General features: G+C 45.3%; 1 protein-coding gene across 5 annotated transcripts in view; it reads left to right on the top strand.

The window, feature by feature from the left end:
* LOC114584447 (uncharacterized) overlaps positions 1-25,333 on the top strand; it is a 113,500-nt gene that overhangs the window by 22,917 nt on the left and 65,250 nt on the right. For 4 of the 5 annotated variants that reach the window (XR_013390576.1, XM_028706335.2, XM_077918495.1 and 1 more), the window contains exons 9-22: positions 2,520-2,623; positions 4,002-4,167; positions 5,341-5,523; positions 6,076-6,228; positions 6,893-7,037; positions 8,213-8,371; positions 13,605-13,723; positions 14,409-14,657; positions 16,777-16,932; positions 17,944-18,128; positions 19,862-20,044; positions 20,491-20,582; positions 22,320-22,492; positions 24,504-24,663. Coding sequence is in view for 4 of the 5 variants with exons in the window: in XM_028706335.2 (XP_028562168.2) it covers positions 2,520-2,623; positions 4,002-4,167; positions 5,341-5,523; positions 6,076-6,228; positions 6,893-7,037; positions 8,213-8,371; positions 13,605-13,723; positions 14,409-14,657; positions 16,777-16,932; positions 17,944-18,128; positions 19,862-20,044; positions 20,491-20,582; positions 22,320-22,492; positions 24,504-24,663 (2,227 nt within the window). In the remaining variant the exon portion in view is untranslated. The remainder of the gene's footprint in view (positions 1-2,519; positions 2,624-4,001; positions 4,168-5,340; positions 5,524-6,075; positions 6,229-6,892; positions 7,038-8,212; positions 8,372-13,604; positions 13,724-14,408; positions 14,658-16,776; positions 16,933-17,943; positions 18,129-19,861; positions 20,045-20,490; positions 20,583-22,319; positions 22,493-24,503; positions 24,664-25,333) is intronic. The other variant, XM_077918494.1, reaches the window with a different exon arrangement.

Genomic DNA, 25,333 nt, shown 5'->3' with positions numbered 1-25,333 from the left:
GTCTACTTAGTTACTTCTTATTACTTCTTATTCAAAGGCATGTGGCTTACAATACATTTAAAAGTATAAGCATTAATACATTCTATCATCTATTAATCATACAAAACACCTACCATTCACTATATACATTCCTGCTTTGCAGGGGCTTAGACTGGATGACCCTTGGGGTCCTTCCAGCTCAACAGTTCTTTTATTTATTTATTTATTTTTGTTGTTGTTGTTATTGTTGTTGTTAATTTAATAGCCTGCACTTCACCCCAAGGTTCTAGGGTGAGTCACAACAATTTAAAATATGTTAAAAATTGCAACAAATTACAACCATGAGATTAAGTGGACCATAGAAATATATATCTCAATATATACAATATAGCACAACCTCCTATAACTGGATGCATACTAGCAGCAAAACAACATCTTGGTCTATCGAAAGCTATGCCCCTCCGACTCAGGCAAGATGAAAATCCATGCAAGATGGAGGGAAATTCATAATTCACCTTGGAGTCCACTGTAAACAATTGAACTCTTTTGCAATTGAACTAGGGTTATATGGGATACTTTAAAAATGGGAGTGACTTTAAATATGCAGCGGAAAAGGACTCAAGATGGAACCCACGAAAGGGTGGGAGGAAGTCCAGAGATTTGGGTGAATCTTTGTTTGTTGTTGTTGTTTAGTCGTTTAGTCGTGTCCGACTCTTCATGACCCCATGGACCAGAGCACGCCAGGCACTCCTGTCTTCCACTGCCTCCCGCAGTTTGGTCAGACTCATGCTTGTAGCTTCAAGAACACTGTCCAACCATCTCGTCCTCTGTCGTCCCCTTCTCTTTGTGCCCTCCATCTTTCCCAACATCAGGGTCTTTTCCAGGGAGTCTTCTCTTCTCATGAGGTGACCAAAGTATTGGAGCCTCAGCTTCAGGATCTGTCCTTCCAGTGAGCACTCAGGGCTGATTTCCTTCAGAATGGAGAGGTTTGATCTTCTTGCAGTCCCTGGGACTCTCAAGAGTCTCCTCCAGCACCATAATTCTTTGTTTACTTATCTTTTTATTACTTAAGACTTTGAATGTAGCCTTTAATTGGTAAAACCAAATAAAAAATTATATATATATATATATATATATATGCTTTCGTAGATTTTCACGGGTACAGGAATGCAGGTTTTGGTGTCCTCGGGTGTCTTCCCGTGTAAAAGTTGGGGTGTCTAGGCGACGTTTCGACGAGGTCTCACTCGTCATCTTCAGGCTGGTGCTTTCGGCTTCTTGTTACTGGAACAGAGCAGGATCTCAGTGTTTGAGTTCCTATAAATACTGTTGAGGAGGTGTGGCCTCTAATGTTCTTGGGCAGAGAGGAAGTTCCCAGGCTAGTGTGCCTTTTCTTCTTTTGTTTCTTAATTACTTGAGGGATATCTTGAGTGATTTCTTGAGTTGTATCCTGAGTACCACTTAGGTGGGTCATTAGGTGTGGATTAGTTGCTAAAGCCTTTGTGTCTTGACCTCTTGAACTTTGTGAAGAGTTTTTCTGGGAAGATGGTTGTACTGCATTTTGTTGTGCTCTGGCTTGGCTTCGTGTATAGGGGCGAGCTGTGGTTTTGTGGTCTGTGTCAGCCAGATCTGTGTAGGGATTGCAGGGGGGTGCAGCATCCGGAGGTGCCACCATGGTTTGGCTACTACCACAACATGAACAAGCGTGACGACACATCCCGCTTGCCAGACATCTGGAAATTAGCCCTCCCCACAAAAACTGACACCAGAGCCAGAGGCACACAGAACGCCATCACCAATCAACCACACCAGACCCAAACCCAGACCCTCTCCACAGATGAATTACAGATACCATCCAGTAGCCAAACCATGGTGGCACCTCCGGATGCTGCACCCCCCTGCAATCCCTACACAGATCTGGCTGACACAGACCACAAAACCACAGCTCGCCCCTATACACGAAGCCAAGCCAGAGCACAACAAAATGCAGTACAACCATCTTCCCAGAAAAACTCTTCACAAAGTTCAAGAGGTCAAGACACAAAGGCTTTAGCAACTAATCCACACCTAATGACCCACCTAAGTGGTACTCAGGATACAACTCAAGAAATCACTCAAGATATCCCTCAAGTAATTAAGAAACAAAAGAAGAAAAGGCACACTAGCCTGGGAACTTCCTCTCTGCCCAAGAACATTAGAGGCCACACCTCCTCAACAGTATTTATAGGAACTCAAACACTGAGATCCTGCTCTGTTCCAGTAACAAGAAGCCGAAAGCACCAGCCTGAAGATGACGAGTGAGACCTCGTCGAAACGTCGCCTAGACACCCCAACTTTTACACGGGAAGACACCCGAGGACACCAAAACCTGCATATATATATATATATATATATATATATATATATATATATATATATGAGAAAATCCATGCCACTGTCTCCGGCAGAGATCCTGAAAGCTTTGGTGATGGTTTCGGAGCTTAAGACAACCAGTTCAGTTGATCAGACATGTGAAGCAGATTTCTGTCCTCCTTTCCTTCTAGTCTGCCGACCTGTTCATGGCATTGGTGTTTGAACTTCGCCTTCTCTCTGCTGGTGCCTTGCTGAGCCTCTGGCAGGGATCTTCATCGAAGTGTCAAGGCAACTGGTAAGACAGCTTCAAAATGGCCGTTTGCTCTGGGTAGATTTGCCAGCTCCGAACTCCAAGATCTTTTCTGCCCCTTTCACCCAGGCTGTCCGTCCCTGGTGCCCTCCAGTTGACTACAACTCGTACCACCCCTGTGTATTTAGTATTTTGTGTTGCCTGAGGCAGTCACTTATCCATTGGCAAAAAGAAGTTCTAAGAAGGGACACCGAACTGCATATGATTTACACAGCCATCAAGACCCTGGTGATCTTCCAGTGTTGATGGATTGCAACTCCCATCAGCTCCAGTCCACATGCCCAATGGTCAGGGGGGATGGGGCTTCCCCTCCAGATGTTTGTGGACTACACTAGGTTGCTGAAAATTGGCCTGAAAAATTATTCATCCACTGAACATGCAAGCTGTGAAGGAGTGTGTGGAGGTAACACTCCGCTTTGCAAAGGCAAACCTCACACCAGACATGCAACAGTATGTCAAGGAGCATTGCGCCTGCTTTCCCTGACCTTTTGCCTTCTTGGCTAGAAAACAGGGTTTCCCCCCTGACCTTTTGTCCTTTCACAATTTGTTTGTTAGACATATCGCTTGGCTGGAGCATGACCAGGGACGCAAACGTAATCAAGTATCGGGGAGAACATCTTAGGGAAACACCTCCTGACACGTGTATTTGCTAATGCTGGAAATGTGCTTAGATGGAAATACGTTAAGTTCAGGGTGGTTTCACTACTGTTTCCAATTGTTGACTTTTGCAAATAAAAGGAGCCTCTACAGAGCTAGTCGGCAGCTTGCTTGGAGCATGCTTGCCTACCATGCTTCTGCATAGCTCACCTGCATTCAACTTCCCATCGTCTCCGTTATTCCTACATGGTGGTTGAAGAACAGCAGCAGCAAGAGTTGTGACATTCTCAAGGAAGAACCATGATCATTCTGTGGGACCCACCCACCTTAGAGATTTCAGGAAGAAGATGACAGCCAATGGGGTGTGTTCAACTAACTTTTATTCAGGGTAAACCCATTGGAATTAAGGGTCCTGATGTTCTTAGGTCCATTAATCTCAATGTGTCTACTCTGATTAAAAGTTAATTGAATGCAACCCAATGTTTCTGCAACTAGCAACAAAAACAGCTACTTCAAAACTATATATTTATTTCCATCCTGGCAATGATGTAGCTCAGTTGTAGAGCATCCGCAAAAGCTCCAGGTTCAATCCCTGGTATCTCCAAGTAGGGCTGGTGGAAACACTCACATGAAACCCTGGAGAGCTGCTGCCAGTCCGTGTGGGCAGTACTGATCTAGATAGACCAATGGTGGGGACTCATTAGGCAACTTTCTATGTTCCTCTTGGGTCAAATCAGATGTGCTTTTCTTTTTGGGTTCCTTTCAGGCAACCTCTAGTGGATGCTCTCCCCTCCTGCGCCACTGAAGCCTGTGTGGTCCTGATGAAAGAGATGATCGTCTCTGAAGAAGTAGACGAGGACAAGATGGAATCATTCCTTTGGTCCCTCTCCTTCATCCCTGAGCCTACTGCAGGCATGATTGATGCTCTGACTGTAAGCACGGAAGTGAAATTTAGCTGAGTCAAATTGGATAGCTCAGTCGGTAGAGCATGAGACTCTTAATCCCAGGGTTGCTCTCCAATTCTGTGATTCTATGAATCGTCCCTATTTCTGTAGAAGCACCGTATGCATATGTATAGAATGGGACATACGCCCTTGGCTATGGTCTTGGAATTTGGGTGGATAACTGAAGATAGGGATGGGGAAGAAATATAGTTATGTTTGCATTTAAAGGTGGACCGATTTAATTCACACTTGGCTGGAGTTCTGAAGAGCAGCGCTTCGCCCGGCAACATTTTGTTGCAGTTCCCATTGGTTGGTTGTCGTGATGGATTGACATAGATGTGCATGACACCTTATACAAGGTGCAAGTGTAGGGATGGGGAAGAAACCAAATCCACCTTCACATTTAAAGGTGAACCTCCCTGCTTTGCACATTCTGAAGCAATATGTAAACCAAAATGAAGCCATCTTTTGAAATTCACACTTCTCCAAATTTTGAAGTGCGTTTCTCCAGCTATATCCTATCTTCAGAAATGCATATCCTTGTGTAAGGTGTGCATAGAAATGCACACATTAGTGAAAGCAGCATACAACAAAGGACTGTATTGGGGGCAGCGTTTTGCAAAAATGTGTACATTAGAGGCAAAATCCCATGCAAAAGTTGTGTATATTATGAGAAATTTGCACTAAAACACTGATGAATTTCCATGAGAATTTTTTTTTTAACGTACAAACTGCTGTGGAAATGTGGGGAACTGAACTCTCAATCTTTGAAAAATGAGAAGTGGAGAGAATACCAAAAAGGACAGCTTTAGCCATGTAGTCTGGGTGATTTGCGATGGGTCGCCAATACTGTAGGTTCTCACTCCCAATTACTTAATAGCAATAACAGATTCAGCTGCTGAGATGAAGACAGGTCTGGGGAGAAAACAGGAGTGGATATTGTGTGATGGGACAGTGGACCTGAGTACTTCTTCCATAATGAAATTCTTGAGCTAGGTGTGAATCTTCCTTCATTCTACTGATGGTTCCCTGAGCCATTATTTCATAGCTGGCTCCAGTCAGTGGACCCTGAGTTTTGAATTAAAGTAGATTTCACAAGCCTGAAGTCTGCCCATCCCTGATTTACTGTAATCACAAACCTGTGTTTATACGTATTTCCAGCCTCTGCTACAGTCACCACGAAGGAGACAGAGTGCCTTTTTAGGAATAACTGCCCTGGTAAATCACTTCTGTTCCACAAGAAATGACTGTGACCATGAGCCTGCCGTTGGGGGCTTTATGCAGATTCTGGAGGGATACCTGGGAAGAAAATGTACCTTGCATGAGTCAGTAGGTATCAGCCAGGTAGGTGGTTCCGAGGCAACTTGAAAGAACTTCTGTTTTCACTGTATCAGCATGTCTTGTTCAGCCTTTAGTTGAACTGAAATGTCACCTATTGAAAATAGATGAATATTCAGATTTTGAAGTTCAGTTTTGGATAGCAGCCATGATAAGCCATGGCCTCCTACAGGGCTCATGTTGTTCCTTCTTCCGCTCATCCTCCAGCATCTCTGTCCCGAGGACTTTCAAGGTTTCCCCTTGCATTCTTAACTGCTGCTTCCAGCATCATCCAAACCCAACAAATTCTGGTTAATTTTAACCATGGTTTGCTGGAAAGAAGCCAACTTCAAACCACGGTTTATGAAGCTGGCTTGTTTCAATAAACTGTAGGCAAGATTAGACACAGTTTAGGGTTCAGGTGTACAATTAAACTGCAGCTAATAGAAATTGGGGAACCCGTGGTTTACCATAACAATTTTAGCTGTGCACCGTTCTGATCTGCTTAGGGGGGGAGAGGGCGATATAAATGATTTTAAAGAGAAGGCACTTTATTTCAACTTCATTTTGAATTTTCAGGTGGAACTAATTTTGAAAGCAATTGGAAATGCAGGACTTGCAGCAGCACGTCTTGTGCCCGTCCTGAGTTCCTGTGCGATGCTGAAAAGCAACCCTACAGAAATCCGACTGGCTGCCATAGAAGCCTTCCGACGTGTTCCTTGTGCAGCCAATGTAGGTGGCATGCGGTTGGCTTTCCTGTGCTATTTTTGGCCTCTGTATCATGGTAAAATAAGATGTATGCAATGCAGCTGAGAACCAGGTTGGGGCAGCAAGTCAAAAGGGATGGTGGTAGGCGGGTCCTAAAATGCACACCTCTCAGGTGTCAAAGGCCAAGGTAAAGAGGTCTCCACCTCCATCGTTCAGCCTGAGATCCAGCACCGAGGGCCTTCTGGCAGTTCCCTCATTGCAAGAAGTGAGGTTACAGGGAACCAGACAGAGGGCCTTCTCGGTAGTGGCGCCCGCCCTGTGGAACGCCCTCCCTTCAGATGTGAAGGAAATAAGTAGCTATCATCTCTTTAAAAGACATCTGAAGGCAGCCCTGTTTAGGGAAGTTTTTAATATTTAATGCTGTATTGTTTTTAACACTTGATTGGAAGCCGCCCAGAGTGGCTGGGGAAGCTCGGCCAGATGGGTGGGGTATAAGTGATAAATTGTTGTTGTTGTTGTTGTTGTTGTTGTTGTTGTTGTTATCTTCAGCATTCACCAAACTTAGAGGCTGCCACAGAGAAGGTCCTGAACTGAAGGAACTGAACTGAGGTCCTGAACAGAGAAGGTCCTGAAGAGGAACTGAACTGAAGAGGAACTCAACTGTTTCTTTTGTTTTCTTCCTTTTTAGCATGCTACATTAGTCCGTCTGTATCAAGCCTACAATGAGGATGTAGAAATAAGAATAGCTTCTTATCTCATGGCCATGAAATGTCCCAGTGAAGAATTATTTCACCAAGTTAAATGGACTTTGCAGGAGGAGAAGTCCAGCCAAGGTAAGGAGCAACCATTGAAATATTGAGCCTCAGCCTGGCCACAGCTACCCTAGGGAATGCTGAGAAGGGTTTTTCTTGTGTACTTTATTGAAAATGAGGGGCAATTCGGGTGAGGGATCCTGTCTGTTTCTCCCTAGCTTCTTGTACTGACTCTCTCCTTGCTGCCTCAGAGTTGTAGCAACAAGGAACTACAGTGGTACCTTGGTTCCTGAATGGCTTGGCTCCCAAACAAATCAGCTCCTGAATGCCGCAAAAACCCAGAAGTAAGTGTTCCGGTTTGTGAACCTTTTCCGGAAGCCGAACAACCAACGCGGCTTCCTTGGCTTCTGATTGACTTCAGGAAGCTGCTGCAGCCAATCAGAAGCCATACCTTGATTTGCGAATGGTTTCGGGAGTCGAACGGACTCCCGGAATGGATTAAGTTCAAGAACCAAGGTACCACTGTACATAATTAAATGAATTAGCAATGCTTCAACAGAAGCAGGAAGGCAGAGAGGGTAAGCTCTTGGTGTGCAAGATCAGAGGGAAGAGGTGAAAAAAATGACAGAGGCCCAGATGGCCTCACGCATCCAGTAATCCACTGAACACAACAACTCGTACTGCTGGCCCCTGAACTCCAGGTCAATGGTGAAGTTCAGATCTTGATTACTACATCTAATAGAAAACTCAGGTGGTGAGTACTAATAGATATGTAGTCCAGCTGGAACTAATAAGGAACAAAATGAAGGTATGGGCATGCCCAGAGTAACTCTGAGGTTTGCAAAAGTAATACAAAATTAAAAATAGCCCACCTCTGGGCGGCGGGGAAGCAGCAGCCCAATGAGGGCTGAGCATGCCCAGTAGCCATTGAATGTTGAGAGTCACTTGGAGAAGAAAAATGGAAAGAGGGAGTGTAAGAAGTGGCCTTCCTGGAGGAGGGTGAAGTGGAACCTTCAAAAGGAGAGGGAAGGGCCGTGGCTCAGTGGGTCGGGTATCTGCTTTTGCATGCAGAAGGTTGCAGGTTCAATGCAATACTAAGCTGGATGGAACAATGGTAGGATTCAATGTAATGATTCAGCAGCTTCCTGGTTTCCTAACTCTTATTAGGATCTGAGAAGACATTGCAGGTTTTGCTTATGTCTTCCCAAACCTCACCTGTTCTTTAGGTTTACACCTGTCTCTTATTTGATTTTAAGTGGGTTCGTTTGTCTGGCGTCACCTCTCTGAACTTCTGGAAACAGATGACCCGCTGAAGCAACATCTTAAAAATTCTCTTCCAAATGACATAATTGACAAAGAATTTGAGGGGGAGACATGGAAGTTTTCTTCATATTCAGATGTTACCTTCCACTCGGGTAGGTTTATAACCATCTGTACCTTATGGACTTCACAATGAATGAGTGATCAATGACTCCTTCAATTTTAACTTTACAGATCAGACCACAAGCATTTGGATGAATGATAACCCCCAGATCCTTTACTTTCATTTTGAAAAATAGTAGGTTTCAAGCATTTATAGAACCTAAGATATAGGGCAAAATGTACAGACACTATTATTCTCATTTCTAAATTTAATTTAATTCATTCATTTATTTAACTCATGCATTCATTCATTTATGAGTATTGATAAACCCATTCATATTTTTAAAACATTTCCAAGCAGTGTACAATGTTGTTGTTAATGGTACAACCTAAAACCAATATAAAGGTACCCCTGCCCGTACGGGCCAGTCTTGACAGACTCTAGGGTTGTGCGCCCATCTCACTTAAGAGGCCAGGGGCCAGTGCTGTCCAGAGACACTTCCAGGTCACATGGCCAGCGTGGCAAAGCCGCATCTGGCGAGCCAGCGCAGCACACGGAAACGCCGTTTACCTTCCCACCAGTAAGCGGCCCCTATTTATCTACTTGCACCCGGGGGTGCTTTCGAACTGCTAGGTTGGCAGGCGCTGGGACCGAGCAACGAGAGCGCACCCCGCCACGGGGATTCAAACCGCCAACCTTTCGATCGGCAAGCCCTAGGTGCTGAGGCCTTTACCCACAGCGCCACCTGCGTCCCCCAAAACCAATATAAAAGCATATAAAACAGGAATTTGCAGATACAAATACATCAAATAGGATCAGGGAAAGCCTGGGCAAAAAGATATTTATGAGAAATCATCCCCAAATATATATATATATATATATATGTATGCAGGTTTTGGTGTCCTCGGGTGTCTTCCCGTGTAAAAGTTGGGGTGTCTAGGCGACGTTTCGACGAGGTCTCACTCGTCATCTTCAGGCTGGTGCTTTCGGCTTCTTGTTACTGGAACAGAGCAGGATCTCAGTGTTTGAGTTCCTATAAATACTGTTGAGGAGGTGTGGTGTATAGCCTCCAATGTTCTGGGCCGAGAGGAAGTTCCCAGGCTAGTGTGCCTTTTCTTCTTTTGTTCCTTAATTGCTTGAGGGATATCTTGAGTGATTTCTTGAGTGATATCCTGAGTACCACTTAGGTGGGTCATTAGGTGTGGATTAGTTGCTAGAGCCTTTGTGTCTTGACCTCTTGAACTTTGTGAAGAGTTTTTCTGAGAAGATGGCTGTACTGCACTTAGTTGTGCTCTGGCTTGGCTTCGTGTATAGGGGCGAGCTGTGGTTTTGTGGCCTGTGCCAGCCAGATCTGTGTAGGGATTGCAGGGGGGTGCAGCATCCGGAGGTGCCACCATGGTTTGGCTACTGGATGGTGTCTGTAATTTATATATATATATATATATATATATATATATATATGCTTTCGTAGATTTTCACGGGTATAGGTATGCAGGTTTTGGTGTCCTCGGGTGTCTTCCCGTGTAAAAGTTGGGGTGTCTAGGCGACGTTTCGACGAGGTCTCACTCGTCATCTTCAGGCTGGTGCTTTCGGCTTCTTGTTACTGGAACAGAGCTCTGTTCCAGTAACAAGAAGCCGAAAGCACCAGCCTGAAGATGACGAGTGAGACCTCGTCGAAACGTCGCCTAGACACCCCAACTTTTACACGGGAAGACACCCGAGGACACCAAAACCTGCATATATATATATATATATATATATATATATATATATATATATATATATGGGTGCCCACTGTTGTAGATCAGCACAGTATATTCTTAGATCAAACATAAGGGCACAGCACTATACATTTAAATAAGTGGTATACCACTTCAAACAGTCATAGCTTCCCCCACCCCAAAGATTCCTCTTATTTTTTCCCTTTCAGTGAAGTAACCAGAAACTTCCCAGAGTTCTGCAATATAGACACTTCTTCACTGCTCCTCATTAGGTATCAATGGGAACTACCAGCATTTTCAGTTCCTGACAGAGAGCAACTCAGTCCTTTTCATCTCAGCTCAATCTCTGTGTTGTTGTTTTTTTCTTATACGAAGCCTCTGCTCACACATAAACCTATATTAGCCCTCTCTATAGGCTGGGAGGATGGAAGGGGGGACGTAATCCTCCTTCCCCAAAGGGGGATTACTTTCTTCCTCCTCAAAAAGTGTTCTTTTCCCAGAAGGGTCTCCAACCATTAGCTCCTATGGCAACAAATGGCCTGTACTTGGCCAGCCCTTATAAGTAACAAAGCCAGACTTGTTTGGCAGATTTGATCACTTAAGCAAGTTCTTTTGTTGGCCAACAACCTCATCACTGAGCTGAACAGTTCAGCTCAACCCCAAGACCCATTAGGATACAAAATAAATCCCTCCACAATGAAAACAAGCAGGTGGGTTGGCCTAACTTTTTTCCGAATTCTAGTGCCTCCAGGCTGTGCCCCTCAACAGCCCATAGCTGTCAACGTTTCCCTTTCTTTAAGGGAAATTCCCTTATTCCGAATAGGATTCCTTGCAAGAAAAGGGAAAAGTTGACAGCTATGCAACAGCCCCACCCCAAACCCTCATTGACTGCAAGGCTGGAATGTGTCCTGGAAGAAGCTGACAGGTGAGGCAGAGCTGCTTCGCTGGCTCCCTGGCAGGTGAGTTGCTTCTACCTACCAGGAGGGGAGGGACGCGGGTGGCGCTGTGGGTTAAAGCCCCAGCGCCTAGGACTTGCCGATCGAAAGGTCGGCGGTTCGAATCCCCGCGGTGGGGTGCGCTCCTGTCGCTTGGTCCCAGCGCCTGCCAACCTAGCAGTTCAAAAGCACCCCCGGGTGCAAGTAGATAAATAGGGACCGCTTACTAGCGGGAAGGTAAACAGTGTTCCGTGTGCTGTGCTGGCTCGCCAGATGCAGCTTGTCACGCTGGCCACGTGACCCGGAAGTGTCTGCGGACAGCGCTGGCCCCCGGCCTATAGAGTGAGATGGGCGCACAACCCTAGAGTCTGTCAAGACTGGCCCGTATGGGCAGGGGTACCTTTACCTTTACCAGGAGGGGAAGGGACGCGGGTGGCGCTGTGGGTAAAACCTCAGTGCCTAGGACTTGCTGATCGTATGGTCAGCAGTTCGAATCCCCGCGGCGGGGTGAGCTCCCGTCTTTCGGTCCCAGCTCCTGCCCACCTAGCAGTTCGAAAGCACCCCTAAGTGCAAGTAGATAAATAGGTACCGCTTTATAGCGGGAAGGTAAACGGCGTTTCTGTGTCCTGCGCTGGTGCTGGCTCACCAGAGCAGCTTCGTCACACTGGCCATGTGACCCGGAAGTGTCTCCGGACAGCGCTGGCCCCCGGCCTCTTAAGTGAGATGGGCGCACAACCCTAGAGTTGGACACGACTGGCCCGTATGGGCAGGGGTACCTTTACCAGGAGGGGAAGGGACAAAGCAGTGGAGAGATCAGTGTGTTGCAGGTGCACTGATAAAGCCGAACCAGTGCTCCCTGTCTCTCTCCCAGTAAGACACAGTGACCCACCTGCCAATTCTTGCTTCTGAATCTATGTAGAAAACCTCTGGCTTTCCCTGTACAAAGTGTTGTGGAAATCAAACCGCAAGACTTTTTTTTTTTTTTGCATCACATACCTGAAGCTCCTCTTTATTCAAAAGTGCGCCAGGGAGAGGTCCCTTAACATGTTTGTGACAACGAATCTTCTGAGCATGAAACAAAGTGTATAATATTTGATTCAGGTAGGTAACCGTGTTGGTCTGACGCAGTCGAAATGAATAAAACAAATTGCCCAGTAGCACCTTAGAGACCAGCTAGGTTTGTTATGGGTAAAAGTTTTCGTGTGCATGCGCACTTCTTCAGATACACTGAAACAGAAGTCAGCAGACCTTTATACATAGTGGGAGGGTGGGGTGGGGTTTTCTCAGAAGGGTAGTAGGAGATGGGTGATGGCTCAATGGGTATGGTAAACCTGTTGACTGTTAACGACTGCAATTAGCCCTACAGGAAAAAGCAAGGGATATTATGCAGATGACCAAAAATAGCTTTAGCATATGCAATGAGACAAGAATCCAATATCTCTAGTCAGACAAGGTCTCTCCATAGTTTTCAGTTTAGTAAAGGTAAAGGGACCCCTGATCATTAGGTCTAGTCACGGACGACTCTGGGGTTGCGGCGCTCATCTCGCTTTCTTGGCTGAGGGAGCTTCCAGGTCATGTGGCCAGCATGACTAAGCCGCTTCTGGCGAACCAGAGCAGCACATGGAAATGTCGTTTACCTTCCCGCCGGAGCGGTACCTATTTATCTACTTGCACTTTGACATGCTTTCGAACTGCTAGGTTGGCAGGAGCTGGGACTGAGCAACGGGAGCTCACCCCATCGCAGGGATTTGAACCGCCGACCTTCTGATCGGCAAGCCCTAGACTCTGTGGTTTACACTACAGTGCCACCTGCGTTAGTAGTAAGTTGTAATTCAGCAACTTCTCTTTCAAGTCTGTTTCTGAGATTCTTTTCTAATAAGACAGCTGCTTTGAGATCCTGTGTTGAATGTCCTGGGAGACTGTTCTCCTACTGGCTTCTCTGTTTTGTGATTCCTGATGTAAGATTTGGGTCCATTTATCCTTTGGCGTAGGGTTTGGCCTGTTTGTCCAATAGAGAGAGCTGCAGGGAACTTCTTTGTATCTGAAGAAGTGTGCATGCACTCAAAAGCTTATACCAAGAACAAACTTAGTTGGTCTCTAAGGTGCTACTGGACAATTTTATTTTATTTGTACAGTAAATGTCACACAGAAAACAATTATTAACTTCCTCAAACATAGTGATAAATTACAAAAAGCTCAAAGCAATATTTCAGCAGCTTAACTGGAATAGTTGTTTGCCCTAAGATTTAGCTCACATAGCACTTATTCTGCTTTACTGACGGACTGTGATTACACATGTTAGAACATTTTTGCACAACTTTGCTTTTGTGGCTAGAGCAGCATCTGAATAATAGAATCATAGAGTTGTAGAGTTGGAAGAGACCCCAAGGGTCATGTAGTCCCAACCCCCTGCAATGCAGGAATCTTTCACCCAACTTGGGGCTCAAACCCACGACCTTGAGATTAAGAGTCTCATGCTCTACCAACTGAGCTATCCCAAGCCAGCAAATGAAGAAAAGAAAAGGCACTCTGCAGCCTTGTAGTGGGACAGCCCGTGGGTACAGCCAACCACCTCAACCAAACTGTGACAAAGCTTTTGACCAGGTATCTTAACATTTTCACTTTGCAGCAGCTGCAAGCACAAACATCGAGGCCCAGCTCATCTTTTCACCAGCATCTTTCATCCCACGCTCAATAGCAATGAATTTGACCATCCATGCACTGGGACGGGCTATCAATCTCCTGGAGGCAAGTTCCCCTCTGAAACATACTGATGGCTAAATTCTGTGAGCAGTTTGCGTGAATAGGATTTGTTTATAGTTTGTTTTTATTGACAGATTTAAATGTTCACAATTTGCACTTCCATAAAATATATCCGAATATAAATAAAACCAGACAATTATACATAAAACAGAATTTAAAACATTAGCAAATAAGTGGTTGGTCAAAAAGGAAAATTCATCTGTTTAAACATCTCCATTTCCCCCCTCCCAGCCATCCAGTGCTGCTGTGATGGCCCAGCAGCTGTGAGAGCCCAGTTTGTAATCCCAGTGTAATTTGTAGCACCATCTGTTGTTGACCACATGAACTGCAGCATGACAACACCCTTAGGAAAATATGTACAGGCAGCGACCATTTTGCACATGTTCAGTTGATGTGGGACCACTGATGCGTGGTTCATTTTGGACCCAGAAGAGGGTGTAACAGGGGCAGGACATAATGGGGTGTAACAGGGCAGGGCGGTCTTATGCGCACTCCACCGACATGTGCAAATGCCCAGAATGCAACCCTCGCACAAAAAGCGGGTTGCCTGTATTAGGAGAGAAATAATTGGACCAGGATCACCCAGTAAGCTATCCTGCATTTCCTTTTGTGCTAATGTGCAGGGGTGTTCTTATCAATGGCCTCCTAAATACCGCCTGTCATTTCTTAGATTGCCATACGGTTAGGGAACATGGAAGATATCGTGCAAAAGTTATTTGGCCTCCATCCAGCTGAAGATGCCAAAGGGAGATTCCACAAGGCAGAACCTCCCATTGAGACGGGACGTAAGGCTTCTCTGAATAAACCAACATTTGAGAGAAATGATCCATCTTCTAAAGAAAGAAAGCCCAGCGCAAGGAAGGAGAAGCAGAAGTGCCCAAATGGGCAGTACAATAAGATGAGTGAGTTAGCCAAAAAGGTAACTTAATATGTGGAATCCATAGTGTTCTGTTGTGAGTGCTAACCTCAGTAGAAACAATGATACCTCGGACATCTCCACAGAAGATTCAAATTGAACATATTCTAAGTTCAAATATTGCTTCAGCAACAGACATTCTCAGTCTGAGCCTTAAATAAAAGCTGCAGTTCTGTGTTCTTGGCTAGATCCATTTTTGCAGAGAGGAAGCTCTTCATTTAAAGGGATCCAGCCTGGTGTAGCAACTGTTTGTTTGGACAGTGAGAGAGATTCTGGTTGCACTCAGGTTTTTTGAGCTGGAGTCCTCTGAGTCAGAGGAAGGCAATAATAATAATAATAATAATAATAATAATAATAAGATGTTCCATAGTGTTTTATTGCAAATGCTAACATCAATAGAAATGGGGGCACCTTGGACAGCTCCTTGGACAGTTTGGGCTGAATACATTCATAGAATCATAGAAGTGTAGAGTTGAAAGGGATCCCAAGGGTCATCTAGTCCAGTGTTTCCCAACCTTGGGCCTCCAACTGTTTTTGAACTACAATTCCCATCATCCCTGACCACTGGTCTTGCTAGCTAGGGATGATGGGAGTTGTAGTCCAAAAACAGCTGGAGGCCCAAGGTTGGGAAACACTGATCTAGTCCATCTCCCTGAAATGCAGGAATCTTTGCTAAAATATCCATAACAGATGGCCATCCAACCTCTGCCTAGAAACCCCCAAGAATGAAAAGTCTACCACCTTCCAAGGGAGTCCGTTCCAATGTCAAACAGCTCTTCCTGTCAGCAAGTCCTTGCTGATGTTGAATCGGAATCTCCTTTCTTGCAACTTGAAGCCATTTGGTTGAGTCCTACCCTCCAGAGCAGGAGAAAACAAGCTTGCTCCATCTTCCATGGGACAGTCCTTTAGATATTTCAAGATGGCTATCATATCTCCTCTCAATCTCCTCTTTTTCCAGGCTAAATGTACCCAACTCCCTCAACCATTCCTCATAAGGCTTGGTTCCATCTTGGTCGTCGTCCTCTGCACACATTCCAGCTTGTCCATATGCTTCTTAAATTATGGTGCCCAGAACTGGACACAGTACTTGAGATGGGGTCTAACCAAGGCAGACTAGAGTGGTGCTATTACTTCCCTTGATCTGGACACTATACTTCTGTTGATGCAGCCTAGAACAGCATTACCTATATTTCCTCTGCTGCATCACACTGTTGACTCATGTTAAGCTTGCGCTCTGCTGAGATCCCTAGATCCTTTTCACATGTACTACTGGCAAGCCAGGCGTCCCCCATCTTATTTTTGTGCTGCTGGTTATTCCTGCCTAAGTGCAGAACCTTACATTTGTCCCTATTGAAATTCATTTTGTTAGCTTGGGTCCAGCTCTCCAATCTGTTAAGGTCATCTTGAATCCCAATTCTGTCTTCTGCAGCATTAGCTACCCTTCCCAGTTTGGTGTCCTCTGTAAATTTGATGAGCAGCCCCTCAATTCCTTCACCCAGGTCGTTTATAAAGACGTTGAATAACACCAGGCCCAGAACAGAACCCTGTGGCATCTCACTTGTCACCTTTTTCGATGACAAGGAACCATTAGTGAGCACTTTTTGGGGTTGGTTGGACGTTATGGGAGTATGCTTCAGATATTGCTTCAGCAACACTCCTTCTCAGACTGAGCCTTCTTAGCTTTGTCTCCAGGGCTTGTTCTGCCCTTGTAGAGAGGAAGTTCTTCATATAAAAGGCCACAGGCTGATTTAGCAGTTGTTTACTCTGAGAAAACAAGGGAGACTCTGGTTGTAGGCCTTCTGAGCTGGAGTCCTCTGAGTCGTTCTTGGACTGAGGCAATAAAAGGTAGCAGGGGCTCTTCCTGAGTAATGACAGTTTCCTAAACTGGTTTAGCTTATTCTTTAGTCCCAGTTCCTTGCTCCCTCCTGATAGTTGCCTTTGGCTCATCCCTGACATGGAGTCCTCATTCTGAGATCTCTGGCACTTTGCATACGCATTATTATCCCTTTTTAACAATAGATCACTTTGGGGGTTTGTTTCAGAATTACTTTCTACCACTATTTGATGTCGCTGCTTCACACGCACCACTCCCCATCCCCTTTTCTCTTTCCTTCTGCATCAGTTCACCAAAAGGATGGGAAAGAAGAAGAAACCAAAATGTAGTCTGAGCATAAAAGTCTTTGGGAATGAGCTTGCTGTTTTGGACTGCGTGGATCTGAGAAGTCAAGCAAAACTCTATTACCTGAACCTTGTGGAACTAGTGGTAAAACTGCTAAAGGTAAGGGAATCATGAATGGTCACAGCAGGCCGGTGGGGCCTGGTGCTTTCATTGATGTTTGACTTCAGCTCCATCCAGCATAGCCTATGCTCAGAGACCAGAGGCGCCATTTTCTGAAGCACATTGAGGTGACCCAACGTCACATTGTGCAACATTGCAATGTTGCACACATGGTGTCACACAACGTCCTGATGTTGCTCCAACAATTGGGAGACCAGGCCCCCTAAAAAATACCTACTGAGGGGGCCCACAGTGCCTCAGCCCCCTGGAACCAGTGCTTCTGTCAGAGATGGTGGGAACTGAAGCCCAATAACAACTGGAGGGCAAGAGGTTATGCGAACCTGGGTTTGAGTGTCCATACTGGAAACAGGAAAGCCCAGATTTGAATCCCCACTCAGCCTTGACGTTCAGTGGAACTGGGCCAGTCATACTCTCTGTCTAGCCAACCTCACAGGATAGTTTTAAAAACACAATGAGAGGGGGACAGAGCACATGGTTAGGTAACTTTATATTCTGGACTTGATGGTCTTTTGGTGGGGAGGGGCTCTTTAGATTGTGTCAGAATGTAATAAGCCCCCTTGCTGCATTTGGGAACCTACCTGCCATGTTGCTGTGTGGGTCCTGGACATCTGCCCCCATATCCTGCTCTGACAGCACCACTAGTTGAAGAGCCATGCATGCTGCCTTGAAGGAAAGGTGAGCGATAAATGTGTGTCAGGCATAGGCAAACTCGGCCCTCCAGATGTTTTGGGACTACAACTCCCATCATCCCTGACCACTGGTCCTGTTAGCTAGGGATGATGGGAGTTGTAGTCCCAAAACATCTGGAGGGCTGAGTTTGCCTACACCTGGTCTATGTAACTATAGTCCCATAGGGCCCAAAGCATTTGTTGGCTTGCTGTTGTACGGTGCCAGCACTGGCGATGGTAATTGTGCCAACAAACAAGTGCTTAGCCATCGTGGATATTATTGCACTACCATTTTATGTTTTTATGTAACCATTTCCAACAGGGTCAAGAAGTCCAGTTCAATAAGAGGTTGAGTTTGGCCACAGAGGAACTGCTGTTCCCAGCAATCTCGGGTTTGCCTGTCCTCCTGGCTTTAAATGCCTCAGCAGCAGTCAGTGCCGCAATCCAAGGCAATATGGACTTTAGACAACGGAGCAATTTTTTCGTCAATGGCTATATCAAGCCAAGGTATACACCTGCCTTTAAAGCGCTCTCTCTCTCTCTCTCTCTCTCTCTCACTCACTCACTCACTTTTGCATGGAGCTTTTGAAGCAGACTCGTGAGCAAGCTCTGTAAAAGGCTAGGGAACCACTTTGATTTCCTCTGTCTTGATGCCAGGAGTGGGTTTCAGGGGCAGGCAGCCATAACGCAAACAACACCTGTGAAGTTAACTCTTCATTCAAAGAAACAAGACAGCTCAGGAGGCCAGGCCTCATGAGCAAAGCGACTCATCCCCTAGGGTAGATCTCACCTCTGTAAGTAGAGACTGAAGGCCCCTACCCTCCCACATTTCCCTAAGTCTCCTCCTCCTGCGGGTCCCTCTCAAGCAATCTGAGATTCCGTTGCCTTGTCTGTCTCTGCTCCTCCCTCTTCATGCCTCTTCTGGTCCTGGAAGATGAGGGGGGAAGGTAGCTGGTCACAGCAGGAGAGCAAGACCCCCTGGCTTCTTCAGCAGCCTGCCTCATCACTGCCTCTTGGCCCTCTTCCTCTCCAGCCTTTGCTTCCGCCTCTGATTCTGGACTGCTCTCTGCCAAAGCCTCTTCCTGCTTACTAAGCCCTGTTACCTCTTCTGCTTCCAACACATCCTCCTCCCAGCCTGCTCCCTCTTCTCCCTTTGACCACTCATCGTCATCCCACCACCAATCCCCTGGCTCCCAGCCTTTTTCCTTCGGGGGTTCCCTTGGGGGTTTCCCCAGCTGGTGCCTCTCACTACTCCTCTGCCTCCAGCCAGTCCCTGACGCTTGATTTTACCTGTTGATATACATGGCTGACTTTGGTAATGTCCAGAGGCAGAATCTGGTAGTAGTAGTAGTAGTAGTAGTAGTAGTAGTAGTAGTAGTAATAATAATAATAATAATAATTTATTTATATCTCACCCTCCCCAGCCGAAGCCAGGATCAGAGCAGCTAACAACAATAAAAGTAACACAACATTCTAAAATCAATTCATTTTAAAATCAATTCAAAATCAAATTCATGGCAACCATTGGGCTAGAGTTCTGTGAGGATTACCAAAGGAGGGGGTCAGACTGTGCCTTGGCCAAAGGCCTGCTGGAACAGCTCTGTCTTGCAGGCCCTGCGGAAAGATGTCATGTCCTACAGGGCCCTAGTCTCTTGTGACAGAGCGTTCCACCAGATCGGGGCCACAGCTGAAAAATCCCTCGCTCTGGTTGAGGCCAGCCTAACCCCCCTGTGCCCCGGGATCTCCAAGATGTTTTTGTTTGAAGACCGTAAGGTCCTCCCTGGGACATACCAGGAGAGGCGGTCCTGTAGGTACAAGGGTCCTAGGCCGTATAGGGCTTTAAAAGTTAAAACCAGCACCTTGAACCTGATCCTACCAACCAATGCCATAACTTTTTACAGAGGTAGTCCACCAGCATACCATCTAGGATTTCGCAGATGAAAACACCCCTGTTCTCACAACCAAGGAGCAAACTCTATCCATTCTGCTAAAATACATTAGAAGTGGGGCCCTGCAGCATGGAGTGCTTCTCTTCAGGGTCTCAGAAACGCCGTTCCATTTCTCCTCTTCCTTTTTTCATCTCCAACACTTTGTCAGCACACTGTGCTTGCTGAGCATACTCAGTCCTCACGGGGTGATTTCCCCCAGGTTGGGAGGAGGGAATAGCAGGCAGATGCAGCCCTAAAACAAAGATGTCGCTCTTGACCATGCAACCTGTTTCTCCCTGTGCTTCTTGGTAGTGCTGTCTTTCAGATTTCTGCCCAAATGGGAACTGTGGGAACTCTGGGGAAAACTGGCTTGAGCTGGTCAACTGGATTAAGGTCCTCAGCCAGCCTTGATGGAGGGATCCAAGTGAAAAAGGGGAAAGAGGTTAAGGTTTTTCTGAACACTCCCGAAGAATCTATGGAGATGGTTTATTTCAGGTAAAGTCCACCGGTAACAGCCATGTCCTCATATTCTAGGATCTGAATGATAGTTTTCTTAAATGCTTTTTATGCAAATATCTGCAGTTGAGTTCTGTATGGTTTCCCCCCCAGTGAAGGCTAGAAAACTTTGGAAAATTAATTAATGGATGCCCTGATGCAACATGTTTCTGGTCTTCACTCCAAGTGCTGGCTTAGAGATTCCACGAGTGCAACCATAATGCTACCACCATCCTAGTTCACTCTTTCCCATTCTTGTTTTCAAATTAGGTTTTCTTAAAACTGGGGATGCCAAAGATCAAATCTGAGATCTTTTGCATATAAATCATATGCCCTACCTCTGAACTCTTGTTCCTTCCTTAAATCCATTGTAAAAAAAAAATCAAAAATGACATGATGTTGTCTTCCTTGGATTGAATTATACTGTCTGTGCTTCTTTATTACAGCTCTGAACTGTATGCAATGACGGTGGATGGAATGGAAACTGCTCATGGGTTCCCAAGCCGTAGCGACACTAGATCATGCACAAGTGAGGAAGGTAAGTTTTTATCATTTACGTCTAATATATAGCAACCAGTTGTCACCTTGCTCTTAACTATTGTTGGGAGCATGTTCCTTCAGGAGTTAAATGTCCCCCCAAATTTTGCCTGCAGAAAATCAAAATTCTGCAAACAAGGGTTAGCAGTAGAGAGTGTGTATGAGGAATAATGAATACAGATTTACGGCAAACTGACATCTGAGATGAATGCAGTTTAGAAAGCACAGAGTTGAAAGGGACCACGAGGATCATCTAGTCCAACTTCGTTTTTGTGGCTAGAGCAGTATCTGAATAATAGAATCATAAATTTGTAGAGTTGGAAGGGACCCCAAGGATCATCTAGCCCAACCCCTTGCAATGCAGAAATCTTTTACCCAACTTGGGGCTCAAACCCACGACCCTGAGATTAAGAGTCTCATGCTCTACCAACTATTTCCATTAAAAAATGTGTCCTGAGCGGCACAAAATGAATGGAAATAGGCAACCGTAAGAAAATATATGAGAAGATTAAAAACAAGTCAATAATAATAATAATAATTTTTATTTATATTCCGCCCTCCCCAGCCAAAGCCAGGCTCAAAGCGGCTAACAACAGTAAAAGTAACACAGCATTCTAAAATCAATTCAGAATCAAATTACTGGCAACCATTGGGCTAGAGTTCAGTGAGGATTACCAAAGGAGGGGGTCAGGCTGTGCCTTGGCCAAAGGCCTGGTGGAGCAGCTCTGTCTTGCAGGCCCTGCGGAAAGATGTCATGTCCCGCAGGGCCCTAGTCTCTTGTGACAGAGCGTTCCACCAGATCGGGGCTACAGCCAAAAAAGCCCTGGCTCTGGTTGAGGCCAGCCTAACCGCCCTGTGGCCCAGGACCTCCAAGATGTTTTTATTTGAAGACCGTAAGCCAGGAAAGCCGTAAGACCTGTACAGGATGGAAGTGTGAAAGGAATCATGGAGGGTGAGCTGCTAACCCTGTGGCTGTGTTCTACCTGCCTAGTCAGAGACAGTATGCCTCTCAAGGCCAGCGACTGGGAATCAAAAATCGAGAGAGTGCTTTAGGGCTCAGGTTTTGCTTGTGGGCTCACCATAGACATTTGGTTGGCCACTCCAGGATGCTGCACAAGATTGGCTCTGGCCTGATCCAGGGGGCCTCTTCTAATGTTCTGATAGAAGACCGGAACATGACAAATTAGCCGGATTAATTCTTTGCATAGGAAGGTGTCAGATGAGCACCAGAACTTTGAAGGTGGCACATGAGCAGCGATGACAAAGGTGGCAAAGGAAGGAACTGCGTGAGCTAGGGCTGGATAAATATTCATCGGAGAGTACATAAATTGATTTAAATGTGAAATGATTTAAATGCGGGACTTGACATCTTTCCGCAGGGCCTGCAAGACAGAGCTGTTCCACCAAGCCTTTGGCCAAGGCACAGTCCTTTGGTAATCCTCACAGAACTCTAGCCCAATGGTTGCCATTAAATTGATTTGAATTGATTTTAAAATGAATTGATTTTAGAACACTGTGTTACTTTTATTGTTGTTAGCAGCTCTGAGCCCTGCTTCGCCTCAGAGGGGAGGGCGAGATATAAATAAAATTATTATTATTATTATTATTATTATTATTATTATTAGACTGATTGGTTGACAATGCAGTTTCCTAAAAACAGCCTTTCTCCTTTCTTGCATTCACCAGATGAACTATTCTCTTCCTTTTACCCAACCCCCTCCCCCCCTCTTTCAACCAGTGTCGAAGGCATTGGGCTGGCAACTGTGCTCCGAGATCTCTACCCCTGACGATGAGACCAGCAGTTTCATTCTTCCGTTTCCCGGACCAGCAAAATTTGCCATAACGTTAAAAAAGCAAGACCGAAGCCTGTACCAGTACTTAATGAAAGCTGCATATAATTATATTTCTCAGGTTCAGACACTGCCCTTCAATCTGGATATGTATTACTCATTCCTTCTACATGCAATGATCAGGCTGCGAGGGCTGGCGCATATTTTCACTGGTGCGATGAGAGGGGGCAGAATGTGGTGGCAACTGCAGAGAAGAAGGGCCTGTGTCCTTGAGAATTGGCAAAGTGGGGGAGGGGAGTAGAGGCAGGGGACACCTCCCCCTTCCCATAGCAGTCCTGATATAAAGCTACAATATAATGTCCCATTGAACTTGAAAGGAAAGTGCTATTTATAAATAAATCCCAACTATATAATAATATAATAATTTATTATTTATACCCCGCCCATCTGGCTGGGTTTCCCCAGCCACTCTGGGTGGCTTCCAACCAAATATTAAAAACAATGCAGCGCCAGACATTAAAAACTTCCCTAAACAGAGCCACCTTCAGTTGTCTTTTAAAAGTCAGATAGCTGTTTATTTCCTTGACATCTGATGGGAGGGCGTTCCACAGGGCAGGCACCACTACCGAGAAGGCCCTCTGCCTGGTTCCCTGCAACATCACTTCTCGCAGGGAGGGAACCACCAAAAGGCCCTCGGTGCTGGACCTCAGTGCAACTAATTACTAAAACAACCACCCATATGTTTGCATGAGACTATTAGAAAGATGCCTATCTACAGGGTTGCCATACGTCCAGGATTTCCCAGACATATCCGGAATCCAACTGTATCTAGCAGGGTCTGGGCAGAAATCGGGCAAATGTCTGGTAAAATCTGGACATATGGCAGCCCATGTTGGCAGTGCTGTTTTTGCCGATTTTTGATAAAAATTAGCTCAAAAACAGCAAAAAAAAAGTGCACTTTTGCCCAAGAAAGCTCAACAACTTTTCTGTCTGTATTTTCACTGTTTGAAATATGGCAACACTACCTACTGTATTTTTTGCTCTATAAGACTCTCTTTTTCCCTCCTAAAAAGTAAGGGGAAATGTGTGTGCGTCTTACGGAGCGAATGCAGGCTGCGCAGCTATCCCAGAAGCCAGAACAGCAAGAGGGATTTGCTGCTTTCACTGCGCAGCGATCCCTCTTGCTGTTCTGGATTCTGAGATTCAGAATTTTTTTCCCCTTGTTTTCCTCCTCTAAAAACTAGGTGCGTCTTGTGGTCTGGTGCATCTTATAGAGCGAAAAATACGGTACCTATCATAACTGCAGCTTCATAGGATAGCCTCTGTATATACTGTGTTTTATGATTGCATCACAAAGAGCACAATCCTTTTGCTAACGCCGTAACATGGGCAATGAGCATAAGGAGTTAAGACGCAGCCTGCTGGATGAGACCAAAGTTAGTTTACACCACAAACGGATCCAAACATATCCAAATAGTATCTCTATATTATACTAATGCAAGTTTACAAAATCACATACAAAACAATTGCAACCACACCATACACACAGCTACCTGGAAAAAGCTCATTCCGACAATGAATCTTTCTGAAGCTCCTGCAGATAAAAATTGGCAATTTCTAATTCCTTAGGAAAAATTATTTGACAAACTCCAGCTTGAATTAATAGCGGATCAGGTGCCTGACCATTCTCCTTCTCTAGAGCCCCATAACCTTGGGGAGGGCAGCACTCCTCACCTCTCCTCCCCCCAACACCATAGGCTCCACTTAACAAGGCACATTTTCTCTCAACAAAGCTGATGTGCGCACATCACCAATGCATTGTTTCCTTCCCATAATACAGATACAGTAGCCCCCTCCATACATAAAAGGGGCCCAAACAATATCACGTTGCTGGAATGACCAGACAGCCGTATCTGACTAAGTTCTACTCAGAATAAACTCATTGAAATTAATGGGCTTAAGTTAGCCATCTGGAAGGCCACAGATTCCTCACCCCTCCTCTATAAGCCAAAAAGAGCAAGTTAGCCACAGGTGTGCAAGAACTGCCCATGTCCCCAACTCCCAACAGTTCTCCTGCAGGTGTTGCTAGTAAAAGCAGTAGTGGTAATTGTAGTTCTTCTTTTTCTTCCCAGAAAGGTTCCTGGATCCCAAGTGAAGCTGGCCTGCATTTCTTTATAGGGACTCCAAAATCCGAGTTGAAAAGGGAGGTTGCTATCAACTTCCATTTGAATATCCCTCAAAAGAAATTCAGAATTGAATTTATCCACCCCAAGAAAAAAATGCAAGTGAATGGTAAGAGTCTCACCCCCCCCCTTCAAAGGCTGTTGACTTCCATTTAAAATGTGTTGTCTCTCCCATTGTGACAGAGGTATATGTAAGGCTTAGGTCACTCACTAGGAGTAGAGGTCGTGAATTTTACCTTGGATACTATAATTAGCACAGACTCACGCACTACTGTTCCCTCCATAATGTTCTAATTTGTTTTGAAGGCATTTCCCTCCCCCCTCACCTGATGATACCTGAGATTTGACACATCCTGTGAAATTTTCCTTTCATTCATTCTGCAGAATTTGTTAAATACTGTTACGTAATCTACTGTTTATTCCTGTTTTACAGATAGGACAACTGAGGTTGATGAATGGTGTGTGTGTGTGTGCGTGCGCGCGTTTGTGTTTTATGTTTTATGTTACCAGAAGCACACCATACATCCATGGTAAATGTGTGACTAGGAACCAAAGTACCCTGCAACTATGCCAGCTCTCATGCATGTGGATTATTTTATTTATTCATTTATTATTACATTTCTAATCTATCCCCCCTTTCCTCCATGTTGCTCAAGGTGGGATATGTGGTTCTTAATCCTCTCCATTTTATCCCCATGACAGCACTGTGAGGTAGGCTAGGCTGAGAGACTATGACTGCCCCAAGGTCCCCTCATGAGCTTCATGGCTGAATACTACTA

The sequence above is a fragment of the Podarcis muralis genome, chromosome 14 (assembly GCF_964188315.1).
Source record: "Podarcis muralis chromosome 14, rPodMur119.hap1.1, whole genome shotgun sequence".
NCBI classification, from domain to species: domain Eukaryota; kingdom Metazoa; phylum Chordata; class Lepidosauria; order Squamata; family Lacertidae; genus Podarcis; species Podarcis muralis.
This window is presented reverse-complemented; position numbering and strand designations above follow the sequence as displayed.